The sequence below is a fragment of the Zea mays genome, chromosome 9 (assembly GCF_902167145.1).
Source record: "Zea mays cultivar B73 chromosome 9, Zm-B73-REFERENCE-NAM-5.0, whole genome shotgun sequence".
Lineage (NCBI taxonomy): Eukaryota > Viridiplantae > Streptophyta > Magnoliopsida > Poales > Poaceae > Zea > Zea mays.
Window position 1 is genome coordinate 156531871 of NC_050104.1, and position 19820 is coordinate 156551690.

The following is a 19820-nucleotide window of genomic DNA, read 5'->3' on the forward strand; positions in this document are numbered from 1 at the left end:
ACAAGTGTGTTTGACTTAGAGATAGGAAATTGAGGTTGATTTGCAAAAACAAAACCAAGTGGTAGCAAAGAATGATCCAAATATGCCAAATTTGATTCAAAACAAATTTGTGTTCTCATTTGCATTGATGTTGCACTTCTTTTAGTTGCTTTTTGTTGTGTTGGCATAAATCACCAAAAAGGGGGAGATTGAAAGGGAAATTTGCCCTTGGGCCATTTCTAAGTATTTTGGTGATTGAGTGCCAACACAAGTGGTCATGTGTTAATCTATGCCAAATGATGGACAAAGTACAAATCAAGAGTAAAGGTATGTTTCTAAGACTTAGTACATTGTTTTGGAGACTAATGTATTGTGTCTAAGTGCTAGAAACAGGAAAAGACCAATTTGGAAAAGACTTGGCTGAGCAGCCAAGACTCTGCGAAGTCTGGGTGCACCGGACTGTTCGGTGGTGCACCGGACAGTGTCCGGTGCGCCAGGCTGGCTCTGGCGAACTGACTGCTCTCGGGTTTCGTCGGTGGCGTACGACTATAAATCACCGGACTGTCCGGTGGTGCACCGGACTGTCCGGTGAGCCAACAGTCGGTCGGGCCAACTGTCGGCCGCGTAATCCGCGCGCGACGCGTGGCAGAGCCAACGGTCAGAAGGGGGCACCGGACTGGCCGGTGTGCACCGGACAGTATACGGTGCGCCAACGGCTCTGAATCTCCAACGGTCGGCTTCTCCAAAGAAGGAAAGAAATCCGCACCGGACAGTGTCCGGTGGTGCACCGGACTGTCCGGTGCGCCAGGCGACAGAAGGCAAGAATTGCCTTCCTGGAATGCTCTCAACGGCTCCTAGCTGCCTTAGGGCTATAAAAGGGACCCCTAGGCGCATGGAGGAGGACACCGAGCATTCTCTAAGCATTCCTAAGCACCAAGACACCAATTTCGCGCATTCGATTCTTTGTGATAGCAACTAGAGCTCCATTTGAGTAGAGAACTCTTTGTGTTGTGTTGTGAGCTCGAGTTGTGACTTGTGTGCGTATTTGTGCGTTGCTCATCCCAGCCTTACTTCCGTGCTTCTTTGTGAACATCAAATTGTAAGGGCGAGAGGCTCCAAGTTGTGGAGATTCCTCGCAAGCGGGATATAGTAACCAAAGCAAAACATCGTGGTATTCAAGTGGGTCTTTGGACCGCTTGAGAGGGGTTGATTGCAACCCTCGTCCATTGGAACGCCACAACGTGGAGTAGGCAAGTGTTGGACTTGGCCGAACCACGGGATAAACCACTGTGTCTAACTGTGTTGATCTTCTTGTGGTTATCGTGTCTTGCAAGAACTCCTCTCTAGCCACTTGGCTTTGTTGTGCTAACTCCTAATCAAGTTTTGTGGCATTAAGTTTCAAGTTTTTACAGGATCACCTATTCACCCCCCTCTAGGTGCTCTCAGGATCCCTTAGGGTACCAAAGGCCAAACTTAGGAGTATGAACTAAATATCTCAAGATTCGTTTTACGGCCCTAAGGTGATCTTCCTTAGGATCGGCTTGGAATCTTGCACACATGCATACGGAAAGCATAATATCCGGTCGAGATGCACATAAATAGAGTAGAGATCCTATCATCGACCGATATACCTTTTGATCTACGGATTTACCTCCCGTGTCGAGGTCGAGATGCCCATTGGTTCCCATGGGTGTCTTGATGGGCTTGGCATCCTTCATTCCAAACTTGGTGAGTATGTCTTGAATGTACTTCGTTTGGCTAATGAAGGTGCCCTCTTGGAGTTGCTTCACTTAAAATCCTAAGAAATACTTCAACTCCCCCATCATAGACATCTCGAATTTTTGAATCATAATCCTACTAAACTCTTCACAAGTAGATTTGTTAGTAGACTCAAATATGATATCATCAACATAAATTTGGCATACAAACAAATCATTTGCAATTGTTTTAGTAAAGATAGTAGGATCGACTTTTCCGACTTTGAAGCCATTAGCGATAAGAAAATCTCTTAGGCATTCATACCATGCTCTTGGGGCTTGCTTGAGCCCATAAAGCGCCTTAGAGAGTTTATAGACATGGTTAGGGTACTCACTATCTTCAAAGCCGGGAGGTTGCTCAACATAGACCTCTTCCTTGATTGGTCCATTGAGGAAGGCACTTTTCACGTCCATTTGGTAAAGCTTAAAGCCATGGTAAGTAGCATAGGCAAGTAATATACGAATTGACTCAAGCCTAGCTACGGGTGCATAGGTTTCACCGAAATCCAAACCTTCGAATTGTGAATATCCCTTGGCCACAAGTCGGGCTTTGTTCCTTGTCACCACACCATGCTCATCTTGCTTGTTGCGGAAGACCCACTTGGTTCCTACAACATTTTGATTAGGACGTTGAACTAAATATCATACCTCATTCATCTTGAAGTTGTTGAGTTCCTCTTGCATTGCCAACATCCAATCTGAATCCCTTAATGCGTCTTCCACCCTGTATGGCTCAATAGAAGACACAAAGGAGTAATGTTCACAAAAATGAGCGACACGAGATCGAATGGTTACCCCCTTATGAATATCGCCGAGGATGGAGTTCAAGGGTGATCTCTTTGTATCGCTTGGTGGACTCTTGGGTGTGGCGGTCTTGGGTCTTGTTCATCTTCCTTGTCTTGATCATTAACATCTCCCCCTTGATCATTGTTCTCCTCTTGAGGTGACTCATCCTCTTTATCTTCATTTTCACCATCTTGAGCTTGATCCTCATCTTGGGTTGGTGGAGATGCTTGCATGGAGGAAGATGGTTGATCTTGTGCTTGTGGAGGCTCTTCGGATTCTTTAGGACACACATCCCCAATGGACATGTTTCTTAGCACGACACACGGAGCCTCTTCATCATCTAGTTCATCAAGATCAACTTGCTCTACTTGAGAGCTGTTAGTCTCATCAAACACAATGTCACAAGAAACTTCAACTAGTCCAGTGGACTTGTTAAAGACTCTATATGTCCTTGTGTTTGAATCATATCCTAGTAAAAAGCCTTTTACAGCCTTAGGAGCAAATTTGGATTTTCTACCTCTTTTAACAAGAATAAAACATTTGCTACCAAAGACTCTAAAATATGAAACATTGGGATTTTTACAGGTGAGGAGTTCATAGGATGTCTTCTTGAGGATTCGATGAAGATATAATCGGTTGATGGCGTAGCAAGCGGTGTTGACCGCCTCGGCCCAAAACCGATCCGAAGTCTTGTACTCATCAAGCATGGTCCTTGTCATGTCCAATAGAGTTCTATTGTTCCTCTTCACTACACCATTTTGTTGTGGCGTGTAGGGAGAAGAGAACTCATGCTTGATGCCCTCATCCTCAAGAAAGCCTTCTATTTGTGAGTTCTTGAACTCTGTCCCATTGTCGCTTCTAATCTTTTTGATCCTTAGGCCGAACTCATTTTGAGCCCGTCTCAAGAATCCCTTTAATGTCTCTTGGGTTTGTGATTTTTCCTGCAAAAAGAACACCCAAGTGAAGCGAGAATAATCATCCAAAATTACAAGACAATACTTACTCCCGCCGATGCTTATGTAAGCTATCGGGCCGAATAGGTCCATGTGGAGTAGCTCAAGCGGCCTGTCAGTCGTCATGATGTTCTTGTGTGGATGATGAACACCAACTTGCTTTCCTGCTTGGCATGCGCTACAAACCCTGTCTTTCTCAAAATGAACATTTGTTAGTCCTAAAATGTGATCTCCCTTTAGAAGCTTGTGAAGATTCTTCATCCCAACATGGGCTAGTCGGCGATGCCAGAGCCAACCCATGTTAGTCTTAGCAATTAAGCAAGTGTCAAGTTCAGCTCTATTAAAATCAACTAAGTATAGCTGACCCTCTAACACTCACTTAAATGCTACTGAATCATCACTTCTTCTAAAGACAGTAACACCTAAATCCGTAAAAAGACAGTTGTAACCCATTTTGCATAATTGAGAAACAGAAAGCAAATTGTAATCTAAAGAATCTACAAGAAAAACATTGGAAATAGAATGGTCAGGTGATATAGCAATTTTACCAAGTCCTTTGACCAAACCTTGATTTTCATCCCCGAATGTGATATCTCTTTGGGGATCTTGGTTTTTCTCATAAGAGGAGAACATCCTTTTCTCCCCTGTCATGTGGTTTATGCACCCGCTATCAATGATCCAACTTGAGCCCCCGGATGCATAAACCTACAAAACAATTTTAGGCCTTGTTCTTAGGTACCCAAACGGTCTTGGGTCCTTTGACATTAGAAACAAGCACCTTAGGTACCCAAACACAAGTCTTTGACCCCTTGTGTTTGCCCCCAACATATTTGGCAACTAATTTGCCTGATTTGTTAGTTAGCACATATGATGCATCAAAAGTCTTAAATGAAATGTTAGGTTCATTTGATGCAATAGGAGTTTTCTTCTTAGTCAATTTGACATGAGTGGATTGCCTAGAACTAGATGCCTCACTTTTATACATAAAAGCATGATGAGAGCCAGAGTGAGACTTCCTAGAGTGAATTCTCCTAATTTTGTGCTCGAGATAACAGACAGGGTATAAAATGTAACCCTCGTTATCCTGAGCCATGGGAGCTTTGCCCTTAACAAAGTTGGACAATTTCTTGGGGGCATTGAGCTTGACATTGTCTCCCTTTTGGAAGCCAATGCCATCCTTAATGCCTGGGCGTCTCCCACTATAAAGCATACTACGAGCAAATTTAAAATTTTCATTCTCTAATTCATGCTCGGCAATTTTAGCATCTAATTTTGCTATATGATCATTTTGTTGTTTAATCATAGCAATGTGATCATGGATAACATCAATATTAACATCTCTACATCTAGTGCAAATAGAGACATGACTAACGATAGATGTAGAGGGTTTGCAAACATTTAATTCATCAATCTTAGCATGTAACATGACATTTTAATTTCTAAGATTGGAAACAATATCATTGCAAACATTTAAATTTTTAGCCTTAATAATCAATTTTTCATTTTCTATCTTAAGGCTACCAATTGATTCATTCAACTTGTCAATCTTAGCAATTAAATTAGCATTATCATTTTTAAGTTTGACAAGAGAATAATCACAATCATCTAATTTCTCAACCTTAGCAATCAATTTAGCATTCTCATTTCTAAGGTTGGAAATGATGTCATGGCAAGTGCTTAGCTCACTAGTTAATTTTTCACACTTCTCTACTTCCTGAGCATAATCATTTTTAACTTTAACATGCTTCTTGTTTTCCTTAATAAGGAAGTCCTCTTGGGTGTCCAAAAGTTCATCCTTCTCATGAATAATACTAATTAATTCATTTAACTTTTTCTTTTGTTGCATGTTAAGGTTGGCAAAAAGGGCAAGTAAATTATCCTCATTATCACTAGAGTTCTCCTCATCACTAGATGTTGCATATTTAGTGGAGGCTCTAGATTTTACCTTATTTTTGCCGTCCCTTGCCACGAGGCACTTGTGGCCGACGTTGGGGAAGAGAAGGCATTTGGTGACGGCGATGTTTGCGGCGTCCTCGTCGGAGGAGGAGTCGGTGGAGCTCTCATCGGAGTCCCACTCCCAGCAAATATGGGCATCGCCGCCCTTCTTTTTGTAGTATCTCTTCTTTTCTCTTCTCTTTCCCTTCTTGTCGTCGCCCCTGTCACTATCACTAGATAAAGGACATTTAGCGATAAAATGACCGGGCTTACCACATTTGTAGCAAACCTTCTTGGAGCGGGATTTGTAATCCCTCTCCCTCCTTTGCTTGAGGATTTGGCGGAAGCTCTTGATGATGAGCGCCATCTCCTCGTTGTCGAGCTTGGAGGCGTCGATGGGGACCCTACTTGGTGTAGAGTCCTTCTTTTCTTCCTCAGTCGCCTTGAATGCGACGGGTTGCACCTTGGGTGTTGAGGTGGCGCCTTGCTCGATGATTTTCTTGGAGCCTTTGATCATCAATTCAAAGCTCACAAATTTTCCTATAACCTCCTCGGGAGACATTAGCTTATATCTAGGATCACCACGAATTAATTTACTTGAGTGGGATTAAGAAAAACGAGTGATCTAAGAATAACCTTGACCATCTCATGGTCATCCCATTTTGTGCTCCCGAGGTTGCGCACTTGGTTCACCAAGGTCTTTAGCCGGTTGTACATTGCTTGTGGCTCCTCTCCTTGGTTGAGCATAAAACGACCGAGCTCTCCCTCGATCTTCTCCATCTTGGTGATCTTGGTCACCTCGTCTCCTTCGTGCGTGGTCTTTAGTACATCCCAAATTTCTTTAGCACTTTTAACCCTTGCACCTTATTATACTCCTCTCGACTTAGAGAGGTGAGGAGTATAGTAGTTGCTTGGGAATTAAAGTGAATAATTTGGGCGACTTCGTCCGCATCATAATCTTCATCCCCTACGGAAGGTACCTGTACCCCAAACTCAACAATGTCCCATAAGCTTTTGTGGAGTGAGGTTAGGTGATATCTCATCATATCACTCCACCTAGAATAATCTTCACCGTCAAACATCGGTGGTTTGCCTAAGGGGACGGAAATAAATGGAGTATGTTTGGAAATGCGAGGGTAATGTAAGGGGATCTTACTAAACTTCTTGCGCTCATGGCGCTTAGAAGTAACGGACGGCGCGTCGGAGCCGGAGGTGGATGGCGATAAAGAGTTGGTCTCGTAGTAGACCACCTTCTTCATCTTCTTTTTCTTTTCGCCGCTCCGATGCGACTTGTTATGTGAAGGGGATCCCTTCACCTTGTTGCCGGACTCTCTCGATGGAGCCTTCCCGTGGCTTGTGGCGGGCTTCTCGCCGGTCACCATCTCCTTCTTAGCGTGATCTACCGACATCACTTCAAGCGGTTAGGCTCTAATGAAGTACTAGGCTCTGATACCAATTGAAAGTCGCCTATAGGGGGGGGGGTTAATATGCAAATCTGAAATTTATAAAGTTTAAGCACAACTACAAGCCGGGGTTTGCGTTAGAAATATAATCGAGTCTGAAAGAGAGGGCGAAAACAAATCACAAGCAAATAAGGCGGATGACACAGTGATTTGTTTTACCGAGGTTCGGTTCTTTGCAAACCTACTCCCCGTTGAGGTGATCACAAAGACCGGGTCTCTTTCAACCCTTTCCCTCTCTCAAACGGTCACTTAGACCGAGTGAGCTTCTCTTCTCAATCAATCGGGACACTAAGTCCCCGCAAGGACCACCACACAATTGGTGTCTCTTGCTTTGGTTACAAAGAACTTGGAAGAAAGAATAGAGGAAGAAGAAAAGCGATCCAAGCAACAAGAACTCAAATGAACACAATTATCTCTCTCTCTCACTAGTCACTATTTGATTGGAGTGATTCCGGACTTGGGAGATGATTTGATCTCTTGTTTGTGTCTTGGAGTGAAGTCTAGAGCTCTTGTATTGAATGCAATGGCTGAAAACATGGATGCCTTGAAGAGTGGTGGTTGGGGGGTATTTATAGCCCCAACCACCAATATGGCCGTTGGGGAAATCTGCTGTCGAAGGGCGCACCGGATAGTCCGGTGCGCCACCGAACACTGTCTGGTGCGCCAGCCACGTCACCCAACCGTTAGGGTTCGACCATTGGAGCTCTGACTTATGGGGCCACCGGACCATCCGGTGGTGCACCGGACATGCACTGTTCACTGTCCGGTGCGCCATCTGCGCCTGCTCTGACTCTGCGCGCGTAGTCCACGCACTGTAGCGTTGTCAGCCGACCGTTGAACTCGACCGTTGCACTGGCGGTCGTTGCTCTGCTTGGCACACCGGACAGTCCGGTGCTACACCGGACAATACGAAGAATTATAGCGGAGTGACTTCCCAAATTCCCGAAGGTGGCAAGTTTGGAGTTGAGCTCCCTGGTACACCAGACACTGTCCGGTGGCACACCGGACAGTCCGGTGCGCCAGACCAGGGCTGCCTTTCGGTTGTCTTTTGCTCTTTTTATTTGAACCCTTTCTTGGACTTTTTATTGGTTTGTGTTGAACCTTTGGCACCTGTAGAACTTATAATCTAAAGCAAACTAGCTAGTCCAATTATTTGTGTTGGGCAATTCAACCACCAAAATCATTTAGGAAAAGGTGTAAGCCTATTTCCCTTTCATCTGCACCATCTTCCTGAAGGCGACCGGGATCGCCACCGCATCCGCCCCATCCGGCGCCGCGTAGGAAGGCTGCCTCTCGCCGCCGCCACGACCACCGCCCCTCATGGCGCTCCCGCCCCCGCAGCCACCACAGGGGCCTCCGCCGGCTCCTCCCCCTCCTCGATCCGGGGCGGCGACCAGCTGCGGTCACGTCGCCGCTGCACGCGGTGTACGGAGCAGCAAAACCCTCGTCAGAACGGCGACGACGAGATTTGCGGGGGCGGGGGAAGCGAGATTCGCGGAGACAGGGGCAGGGGAGGCATCGCGACTGATGAGGAAGTGGCACAATCTCCCAATCTACCATGTAACGTCTGTGCTCAATCCCCGCGGGCGGGATGCGGGGTGCGGAGCGGATGCGGGCGGGGTGGGCGCGGCAGAACGTGCACCATGGGTGTGTGCACGCCTACATTAGTGACATAATTAGTAGTATATATATATTATACATATGAACATATATATACATATATATGGAGTTGGGAGGGGCCTCAATATTAACTTTGGCCCAGGGCCACAAAAATGCTAGGACCGACTATGATGACAACCGATAGGCAAGAGGTCAATTATTAAGATGGACACATGTCGTTACGTCCACATGGAATATCTAGAGTCTTGGCAAGTGTCTCACCTAGCTATGATAAAACTGTCTCCCATAGATAAAGATAGATAACATAAAACTGTAAATGATATTGTTTGATATTGTTTATAAAGTGGAATTTAAAATATAAATGAGATAGGGAATCTGCTGATAACATAAGAGAGTGAACACGAGCACTGTCAAATCCGGCGAGTCCTCAACAAAAGACAATGTATTTGTTTGTTTCAACTTTTTCCTAACCAGTTTTCTAATAATCTAGCTGTGAAATGAATCTGATTGGAAAAAAATATGAGTATCGTGGAGATTACGTATGGAGAAGGATGAAGTAGTCCAAAATGGTTCAAAGGGTTTAAAATCTAGAAAGTAACAGATTATTACTATCGTGACGACTCAACCGATTATATGTTAATGTTTACTTTGGACGGTTTTACCAAAGAGATTTTTATAGAAACAAAATAAAAAGTTGATGCGTTTGACATTCTACATCAGCTTTTGGTGTTCAGAAGTTTAAAAAGCCCAAAGAAATAGGACCAATGACGTGCCCGGGTCCACGGTCCTACAGCGCCGGGCCACACACATCGTGGCGCGAATTATCCCAGTGGCGTGTTTCATCGGCCGCTCACGCAAACGCAATAGCGACTTGTCGAGCACTTGCTTCGTACTTTGGCGACTGGGCGAGCACTTGGGACATCGGGGTCGATGCAAAACCCGGAAAGGTTTGCATCGGCTCTTTCTTCTGGAACGCCATGTAAGCAGAGTGTGATTGGGAACTGTTGAAAGTGAAAAGCTTGCACTCCCATGGCAGTCCGTGGCTCTCTTTCGATTCGCCCCATTGCCAGTGCAACCCTGTACTAGTCCCCTACTTTGGACCTTTGTTTTTAGACCCGGACGTTGACTCATGCAACTAGAGGTGGTTCAAATTAGAAGTTTGCATGGTTGCATAAAAGAGTTGGTTTGCACCAGATATGTTCCCTTCTTGCTTTCACTTTTACATTTTTGTTTGAAAACAAATTCGGGATTTTTATTTGAAAACGAATTCGAGATTGAAATTGTCGAAACGAGGTCAGATGCGGGGTATACGAGATGACCGTAACGAACTAAACATAAATTGCATCGGTAATGGTCAAAAATCGAAACCTAAAACTGGCTGAACATAGCAACATTCACTTGTTTATGTTGTCCGCTGTAAGTGATCAGTCACTTACATGTAGGGATGGCAATGGAGAATTCTCTGTTAGAGAATAGCTCCTCAACCCCATACACGCGACGATTTTTCCCCCGATGATCTGCACTAACGCGTGTGGGACATCTCTTCCCTATTCTTGTTCCCCTGACAAATTCCCTGCCCCACTTAAATTATAATTAAACCATACGTACTTTGTTATTAATGGAAAATATTGTCACTTATACACATAGTCAGATGTAACAAATCATCATGTGTACATTAAAATGAACATATTTGTATAATGAGTGATCTATTGGCAATGTAATAATCTATTTTTATCAGTAACTAGTACACAAACACATCGTCACATGCGAGTTTAACGGATCTCTACGGGGAATGGGGATGAGGAAAGCTTTCATGTCCCCCGTTTGCATCCTCGTGGGGAAGAAACTTCTCCATCCACATTCTCTGATATAGGATTTTTCCACAAGAAATAATAGGGATCTGAGTCCTATTGCCATTTGTACTTACATGTAAAAAGAAGTCAAGAAGACCCAGGGATCCTTGTTCAGTTTGGTGACTCTGTCCTTGCTGCATATAAAGCATGCAAAGTAAACGGAAAAAACAAAGAAAACTAGTTTTTAGGTCATATTTGGAAGCTCCTTTACAAGAAATTGATTCCTATCCCACTTTCTAGACACTGTTTTTTAAACAAAGTGTGTTTGGAACCTAATTTTTTAAAACCATTTTATCTTTTTATACACAAATACAAGTATATTCTTACCCTATTTTGAAAGTAATCCATCAAATTATTCACTTCATTTTTCTTTGCTGCCAATTTTGAATATAGCTTGAACTCCTATATTTGAATTCAAACTTCTCAAATAACAATTAAACATTAAAATCAGCAGAGTGAGCATCGAGGGGATCACATGCATAGGTCTAAGGATTGTGGCAATCACTGTAATTTCTACCAAACCAACTTGACGCGCAAAAACTTGTTTTACCTTCGAGTTTCTAGAAACTATCTGGCATGTTAGAAGCACCTCCGACTTTATAAACCAGTTTATTTTAAAAAACCCCGTGCTTCAAAACAAACATTTATGACTTATTTGGTAGAGATTTACTTTGAAAAACTTCAGCTTTGGTTTTCTAGCTTTACCATAAAACAGTTCCAACAAACTGTTAAGGTGGGTTCCAGGAGCGTTTAGCTTGCATATGGACTCCATTTTCTATAGTACAATTGATTTATGTGGGTTTTCTTGATTACCCTTGATAATTAGTAGGCTGTCGAGAGAGAACAGAAGTTTTGCATGGTGGATAATTTTCGTTAAGTTTCATGAGGAGATATAAAAACAATGTTTTTGAAGCACTCTCTAAGGAACTTCATAAATTTCATACAGCTGACCTCTAGTTTTGATTTTTTTTAAAAGCTAGAGCTCGTGGAGCTGGACTTGTTTGGGTGGAAGATGTTGGAATGAAGTTAAAAAATTTGAAATGAAGATCTCGAAACCAGGGCCTTAGAAACAAACAAAAGAAATGGGTGTGCCGACCAAAAAAATTAAAAAAAGGAGTGTGTATTTGTTGCATGGGCCAGCAGACTGAACGCAGAGAAGCAGAAACGGGTGGAGATGGGCCGTCGAGCCGAGAAAGTAAAAGAATCAACGCAGGTGGGCCTCTGCTTCGGTCGCATACGGCTAGGGCTCTAATTTTTAGAGCTATAAGATTTAAAGATCAGATTAAGGGGGTGTTTGGTTGCTCCTGCTAAAGTTTAGCACGGGTCACATCAAGCGTTTGACTTTTAAATATGAGTATGAAATATAGACCCAACCAACAGGACTAGATTCGTCTCGTCTTTTAATCTTCGACTGACAAATTAATTTTATAATCCGACTACATTTAATATCCGGAACGGAGGTTCAAACATTCGATAGGACATGGGCTAAATTTTAGCGGGGTGTAACCAAACACCCCCTAAATTAGAACCGAGTTCTATTTTTATTCGTTTTTAACTACAAATAGGGTTTTATCATTTTGGGAAGGAGCAGATCAGGATCCATTAACACCCCTACGTACGCCTTTCCTCTGGAAACCCTTCTCTCGCCTGCCTCTCCCCCGCCGCGCCGCCACTTCCCCTCTCCCGTCAACTCCGGCTTCCGCGCGAGGTCGAGCTAGCGTTTGGAGTTCTCGAGACCTGCTGTGATGGCGACAGAGCAAGCGGCGGAGAACTACACGGTGGAGGACCTCGTGGCCCTGAACCCCTACAACCCCGACATCCTCAACGACCTCGAGAAGTTCGTCAATGAGCAGGTAAACCCTGACCACCGGGATGCTCTTTTTCCTGCTGGTTTTGCTTGTGGGTCACTGGGTTGGGTTGGGGGTGGGGGTGGGGGTAGGGGTAGGGGTGTGGTTAGATTACGTTTTTAGCTGTGTTTGTAAATAGTGTTCTCATGGTTGCGTTCGAACGTTGGTGAAATCGTGGGGTAGTCAGATGTTAGATTAACCGCAGCTTAGTGCCACTCATTGTATTTCGATGATACTGGAAAATTACGGATACTCTACACCTTTTCAGGATCCTTGAAGTGTATAATGTTTGTTGGGGACTGCTGAAGTTATTTGCCTTTTTATTCTATTCAGAATGGTGCTCGAGCGTGTTTGTCGTAAGTGTTCGGCAGGAGTTCCTAGAAAATAGATTAACCTTGTACATGTACTATCTAGGGCTTCTGTAGGGTGAGTGGACAAGATTACTATTCTGATGACCAGAATAGGTAGGTTTGGATGCCATTGCTGCCTGTTATAAGATGTTTCGGTTTCTATGATATGAGGCAAATGGTATTACTGCTGCGAAATGAAATATTTAGTAGATGGTATGCCCGCAAAATGAACCTCTTCAACCAATTTGTTGACTGGCAATTTCCTTTTAGGTTATAAGAGGACACCTGCATTGTATTTTTGGACTTTTTGCAACATTTAGTTCTGCCTAATGTTTCGATCCTTTTCTTTTTTCTTGTTTAGGTCTCATCTCAGACATATAACTTGGATGCAAATCTCAGCCTTCTTCGCTTGTACCAGGTTACAGCGGATCTCTAGCGACATCATTTTTACAAGTATTGTGGCTCCATTCATATGTTTTCTTAGTTACTGGTTTCCTTTTGCAGTTTGAGCCAGAAAGGATGAGCATACAGATTGTGGCCCACATACTGATTAAGGTTAGAACATTTAATGGGTACATCGATTTCATTGATCGGTAGCATATCTGAGATCACTTCTGACTATTTTTGCCTTGCTTATGATGTTTTGTTTGCAGGCTCTCATGGCAATGCCAGCCCCTGACTTCAGTTTGTGCTTATTCTTAATCCCTGAACATGTGGTACTAAAAATTACATCCTGCCCTTTTAGTTGAGTTGTATCAGATTTGCTGTGTAGACCTGGAATACACAGTATTTAATTATGGCTCATGCTCGGTGAACGTGCACAATATCCAATAATTATAGATATTTGGTAAACAAGCCCCCACACCCATGTTTCAATGTGATTTGAAATTTTGCACGAAACAGACTAGCCTTGCAAATGCCACAGATTCAGAGATTCCATAAAAGAGCTGTCCCGTTATCTTTACATTTTTTGGCTACATTATTTTGTTGGTATGTTCAGTTTGCTTGTCTGTCTCTTTGTTTCAGCAAATGGAGGAGCAATTCAAGGTATTGATAGTTCTTTCTCACTACCTAGAGGTACATACTTGGTCTAACTTATGTTCACCAGTAGAAATTAGAAAGGAATCTATAGCTAACGTAAGAATTTTGCTTAAAGACTGCTAGGTTCAGTCAATTTTGGGATGAAGCAGCAAAGAACCGCCACATATCGGAAGCAGTGCCAGGTAAATATATTTGTTGAGCCATCGAGTTTGAGATATGCATAGTCTGTTACATTTTATAATGTGAGCTTGTCGCACCAATCTTAGTCTTAATAGCAAAAACAATTCTTATGAGTGTTAAAGTTCTAATGTTCACGCTGGATTTCTAGTAGAAATTTGAAATGATGTTCCACGTTCTAGTCGTCAGGCCTTAGTTGAGTGCAAGTGCTTTTTGTCATCAGCGTTGACTGAAGTGTTACATTGTGTATTCAGGCCGAAGTAAATTATTTTGTGTGCCTGCCTTGTTCTGTCACTTGGTGTTTGGTATCTTTTATTCTCCTATAATAGCATGAAGTTTTCTTTTGTTAACCTCATTTACCTGGGTTCTTTCAATGAGATGGGAAGAACGCCTGAGCGCTAGAATTTTATGTGGATTTATTCAGACATAATCAGCAGCTGGATGATATTTTAGGCCTGATGATGTGCATTATGACCTATGTCTTTATTTGCTCTGACTCTGCACATTGTGCAGGTTTCGAACAAGCAATCCAATCCTATGCGATTCATGTACTTTCCTTGACATACCAGAAAGTTCCAAGGCCTATTCTTGTAGAGGTAAGACGCAATCCCTGTTTAATTATAAATGTTCGGTATTCTCTGTTTAATTATAAATTTCAGTATTCCCTGTTTAATTGGTGTTCAAGTTCTTCAGTAAGTGCTGCTGTCACATGTGCTTGTTTTTGTATATTCATATGTATGGTAATGTAAGAATCATACTAGACGATAGCTGGGAGTATGCTTTATATCAATTGCTCCATAATCACTAGTTCGTGGTCAACCAGGTTTGTGTTAGGTTTCCATGGGGTATGCTAAATGGATAGTTTCTTCTTGATATTAACACACCACTTTTCTTTACAGGCAATCAACATCGAAGGTCTCGCGTTGGACAAGTTTCTTGAGTACCATGCCGCGAACTCAGGTTGGGTGATTGAGAAGGGTGGGCAGTCTCAAGTGATTGTTCTTCCGCGTAATGAGTTCAATCACCCAGAGCTCAAGAAGAACACAGCCGATATCCTTCCGTTTGAACACGTAACACGCATATTCCCTGTCCTTGGCTGATTCAGGCGTGCTGAGAGATCTATACAAAACTCAGCGAGTGAAGCTTCTCTTAGTCATTGCATCTTCAGTTTGTAGTGTACCCTATTGAGATTATCTCGGTATACCAGTCCTTTTTATGCCGGAGTTGGTTTCTGCAACCTATGGTTATTGTTATTACTATAACGAAATGCTCAGATATGAGATTGGTCTTGTCCTTCGAAGGAGGCTGTCAGGTCCATTGTTTGAGAACGTGTGTTGTGAATGGTGTGTGCTGGGAATGAGTCTCATTAGCTATCGCCTAGTCCGTATCTGCCATCGTGAGTCTATATCCACCATCATAACTCTCATTAGTTTCACATCAGCTTTTGTCACTAAATTTTATTTGAAATGAAATACAATGTTTCATCGAAGTTTAAATACATACATTTGCGTAATTAACTACATGACTCAAGCATAATAATAAAAATACATAACTTAAACATAAGAATAGAAATACATAAATAAAATCTATTTTGTAGATAGTATTTTATGATTATTTATTTATTTATTAGGCTTGAAATGGTTACAAAAAATAGCTAGCTGCCTAGTTGACGTGGTACCATGTAGATCAATCAGAACATGCTACATCATTAGGTCTTGTTCGTTTGTCCAGGAATAGACCAGGAATTATTCAAATTGATAAAAAATTATACAAATTAGAGAAACAAACCAATTAGAAATTGTTCCATGTCTCTGATCCGGAAAAAAACGAACGGCCCCTTAATGTGAGGCGTTACGGATCGGTTCTAGTCGGTATAACTGATCGACCGGTTCGGCTGGCCGGTTCACCGACCGGTAATGGAAAGGTGGGCAATACCGCTCCCATTGGATCCAACCTGATAACGACAATGGGACACCGTTAGTGCTTGGTGCGCATGCACTCATTATTGGCAATATTAAGGTTCTTTTATTGGGGTTTCTAGGTGGATTCTGTTCTAGCTTTATTAATATTTATATGAAGCCGTAGCAGACGACATATTTTGAAATAGCTTCACATAAAAAGCACTTATCTCATTTGGTGAAGCCAATAAAAACAGGCTTCGGTAGCTAAGACTCACGTACATTTTACAAGAAACCTTCCCACTATCTTTACATTTTATAAAGAGATTTTTCCACTACCGTTTGATTTTTTTCTTGGTCCACGCAATTGCAACAACTCAGTCGACATTGACTATATTACTAATCTAACTAGACATTGTTTATTTAAAAAACAAAGAAGTTGTTTTACCGAATGATATTTTTTATATTGTTGGCTTCTCTAGAAAAACACCTTTAATAGATAAGTTAAAACCAAAACCATTTTTGAGGAAGAGGAAGCCCCATTAAAGAAGACCTTAGATTGGGATCATATCAGCTGCAAAACAAAATAAGAATGAAGGTGACAGCTAACCTTTCGATGCAAATCGTGCAAACCAATATTACAATGAAATTAGAAAGACCTTTTTTAAAAAGAAAATATATCAGGCTAAAAAACCAACCCATTGTGCAAAACCATTGATCTAAGGGTTTTGATCAAATATGTCGCTCAATTTTACAATATTAGATTAGATAGTTCATTTGGATGCAAATCATGTAAACCAATATAACAATGTAGGAAGACCTTTTTTAAAAAGGAAACGTGGCAGGTTCAAAAACCAACCCATTGACCAAAGGAGATAAATGGTGAACATCTAGCTTGTTTGGAATTTGTTGTTTTCTAACTTCTTAATTATTTATTTTTTTTTACATTTTCATAAAAAAACAAGTAGCCTACATTTTTTAAAACTTTTACCTCCGTTTGGTCAGGTGAAAGGTACACTGGTCGGTGGTGCGTATAAACGGATAGTTTCATACTCGAGACTCGAGAATGAAGGTCCACTGAGAAAGTTGCAGGACATCTCTCATTCTCAACCACTAAATCAAACATGGACAAATAATATTAATATCCATATATCAAAATCAACTGAATGTATTATCATATAGAACTACGACATCGAACGGTTCGAACCAAACCATGGAATGCGGTCGACAGAAAACAAAGGGGCTAGTACTTATACTTCATAGGCTCTTTCATAGCATCAATTTTAAAAACAGAACAGGGGCACCGGTTCAACTAGAAAGCCCTAAAAACATAAGTGCACAAAGCATAGCAAATTAGCTACAAAATATGTCGTCTGACTTCGGGCATTCATACTTTGGAATAATCCCGCACAAGACGTCTCAAAGTGATGCCTCAACGCCTATTCCCAGCCTTGGGCAGTGGGCTGGGCTGCTGATTCCCAACCAGTAGGAGCGACCACTGGAGGAACAGTGCCATCCACAGGAACAGGGGCCACAGTTTGATCCCAGCCATCACCGGTAGGAACCGGAGCTGCAGCATAGAATGAGAATCCTCATGTTATTACCACAATGAAATTGCATAAGAGTGACTGAAATGTCTGAGTTATACTTCTAGCATAAGTACAATATTGTTGTCTAAACAAGTCTCATACCAAAGATTAGAAAATTATGTAAGCAGTTTACCTGGTGCAGCACCCCAATCAGCACCAGTAGGAGCAACAGGTGGTGCAGCCACATCAGAGGTCCACTGGTCACCGCCCCACTGATCAGCTCCTTGGTAATCAGTGACTGCAGCAAACTCAGGGGCCGCAGCAGCTTCCTCCTCCTGCTCCTTTGCTTCCTCTGGGTCTCTGTAGAAGAACAGATCAACCTGCAAACGACATTATTATCAAATAAGAATGGAAATGTTACCAATAAAACATGGAATCACCACATCTCCAATGTCATTTTGGACAGCATCATAAGCTAGCATACCATGACTTCCCACTTGTGCCCAGGGAGGATAGTGCCCCTCATCTGCAGAACCATCCTGGCCAAAAGCCAGAACAGGCATCCAATGCTGTTCCTCCCCTTGTTGTTGGCTGGGATGCCGATATCGACATACCGCATGGGAGAGTCAGTGTCGCAGAAGGCAATGGTCGGGATGTTCCCCAGAGCAGACTCCTTGATTGGCTGCAAACAGTTACGCACTACAATTAGTCCATCACACTGCAGCATTCATAAATATTTCGTAAGAACTTTGGAACAGAAATTCCCTTCACCTGATGGTCAGTCCTTGGGTCAGTAAGGATGAGCAGGCGAGGCTCGCTGAAAGAGGTCTGGAGCTGATTGGTGAAGGTACCAGGGGTGTGCCTCCCAGCGATGGCATGGGCGCCAGTGTACTGCGCGAACTTGAGGACAGCACGCTGGCCGTAGGGGCGGGCCGACTGGACGATGATGTCTTGTGGGTTCTCAATGGCAACAATAACCCTCGCCGCGAGCTGGAGCTTATCCCATGTCTTGCCCAGGTTGATGATGTAGATGCCTGATAAAAAAAGTAACAGGAATAGAATATCACACCTAACAATTCATATTGACTGTGAAGAACATACATGCTATTAAGCTGCTACACTGCACCGCAGTTAGTCTACAACAAATTACTAGGAATCTAAGGCCGCATTTAGTTTGCTAGGGATAATGGGAATCTGGTTGCAACACGAAAATCCAATAAAATGCGGTGGAGGCTTGATAACGTGAGATTCTTCCTTGCTGCACCAAAACCAAGACATAAAATCAGCTACATTTGGTTCTCTAGTAGATTTTAAGACGACAGCTTTTTAAGTAACCAGTCCAACGAAACACGGCCTCAGTTAAGTCAAAATTAAAATGGGCTCTCTGCATTTTTTTTCTGCTTTTCATTGCACATATCCGAGAGTTTTATAATTATATTAATGACCATCATTATTTTTTAAAATAGTAAAAAATATTCGGATAAAAAGTGTGTTTGCATATACATAATCAGTTGGATTAATGCGTATCCATATAACAAAAACATCGTTTTTTATATCCATATCCATACGTCGTATCAGCGTATTTGTATCTGGACTACAAAAGTTCAGCTCCCACTAAGATTTTGTCCTCTGTCATAGCATACACTACAAATACGAAGACACAAGTCCACAGACCGTCTACCCAGGATATTCACGCCCGGAACTGTAACACTGGAGCGCCAGCGGCCTCCTTCCTGTCAACATCTACATGGATTCGCATGCGGAGAGGCAAAAAGGAAGGGATGCGGGAGGAAAGAACATACCGTCGGTGCGACGCTTAAAGACATACCGCTCCATCTGGAAATCGCAGTTCTTGGTGCCGAGGTGGACGTCGGCCGCGAGCATCATCTGTATGTCCTGCTCCTTCTGGGACAGCGCGCGCACCGCGCCTCCGCCTGCTGACGCCGCCATGGTTGACAGGGATGCGAGAGATTGGGGCTGGCAGCGCAAAGAAAGGGGTGCAGAGGGATCGCCGGACCGGGGTCGGGCAGCCGGTCTCGATGTCAGGGAGTGGCGGCGCTCAGAGGGAATGCAGTGAGGGGATCTCTTATCTGCGACGCCTAAAAAACCCTAGGAAGCTTCTGCAGAGACGTAGTGATGCGTTCTGGCCTATTGGGCCGTTGCAAAATATGGCCTATCTATGAGTTTTCCATCTACTCCGTACTATATTCGGTCCATTAGTGATGCAAAAGATGCATATAACACCAATTGATGACTTCGAAAAACAGGCTTCACAACTAACCCCTTAAGAGCATCATTAATGCTTTGTTAAAACTTAATCCTTATTTTTTTGGTGCAATGAAAAAAACACCCAAACAACTGTGTTGTTGCATAACAACGTCAAGTTACATAAGGTACCAAAGAGAGTTAGGAGGTATAAATTTAACTTAATATTATTAATGTTTGTTCATGATCATATAATGAAAATATTGATAACCTAATGGTTTAATACAATTACTCATGTTCTTTCTATGTCTTATATATTCCCGCTTTTATTATTTCAAATTGAGATGACGAATGTATGTCCTTCATGACCTTCGCCTGGAGATCATTATATCCTAAGGGAGATAATGCTTCGATGGACGAAGTCCTT

At 42.7% G+C, this 19820-nt stretch overlaps 2 protein-coding genes across 3 annotated transcripts; one reads left to right on the forward strand and one right to left on the reverse strand.

Annotated features, from left to right (window-relative positions):
- The first annotated feature begins 11870 nt into the window (after positions 1-11870).
- LOC100273909 (uncharacterized) lies at positions 11871-15072 on the forward strand. Of its 2 annotated transcripts, NM_001148301.1 has the most exons (8): positions 11922-12199; positions 12905-12961; positions 13048-13098; positions 13197-13259; positions 13570-13620; positions 13700-13766; positions 14275-14357; positions 14661-14980. In NM_001148301.1, the coding sequence occupies exons 1-8, from the start codon at positions 12092-12094 to the stop codon at positions 14859-14861; spliced, it is 681 nt and encodes a 226-aa protein (NP_001141773.1). In that variant the 5' UTR covers positions 11922-12091; the 3' UTR covers positions 14862-14980. The 2 variants fall into 2 exon arrangements, with proteins under 2 accessions (XP_008658292.1, NP_001141773.1); XM_008660070.4 differs by lacking the exon at positions 13197-13259 and having other exon boundaries at positions 11871-12199; positions 14661-15072.
- Positions 15073-16885: 1813 nt separating this feature from the next.
- On the reverse strand, positions 16886-19214 carry LOC103639501 (40S ribosomal protein SA-like). The gene is made up of 5 exons (NM_001374463.1): positions 18991-19214; positions 17960-18222; positions 17673-17870; positions 17382-17568; positions 16886-17229 (listed from the first exon to the last, which is right to left on the reverse strand). Exons 1-5 carry the CDS (start codon positions 19136-19138, stop codon positions 17099-17101), a joined length of 927 nt encoding a protein of 308 aa, NP_001361392.1. The 5' UTR covers positions 19139-19214; the 3' UTR covers positions 16886-17098.
- Positions 19215-19820: the final 606 nt, after the last annotated feature.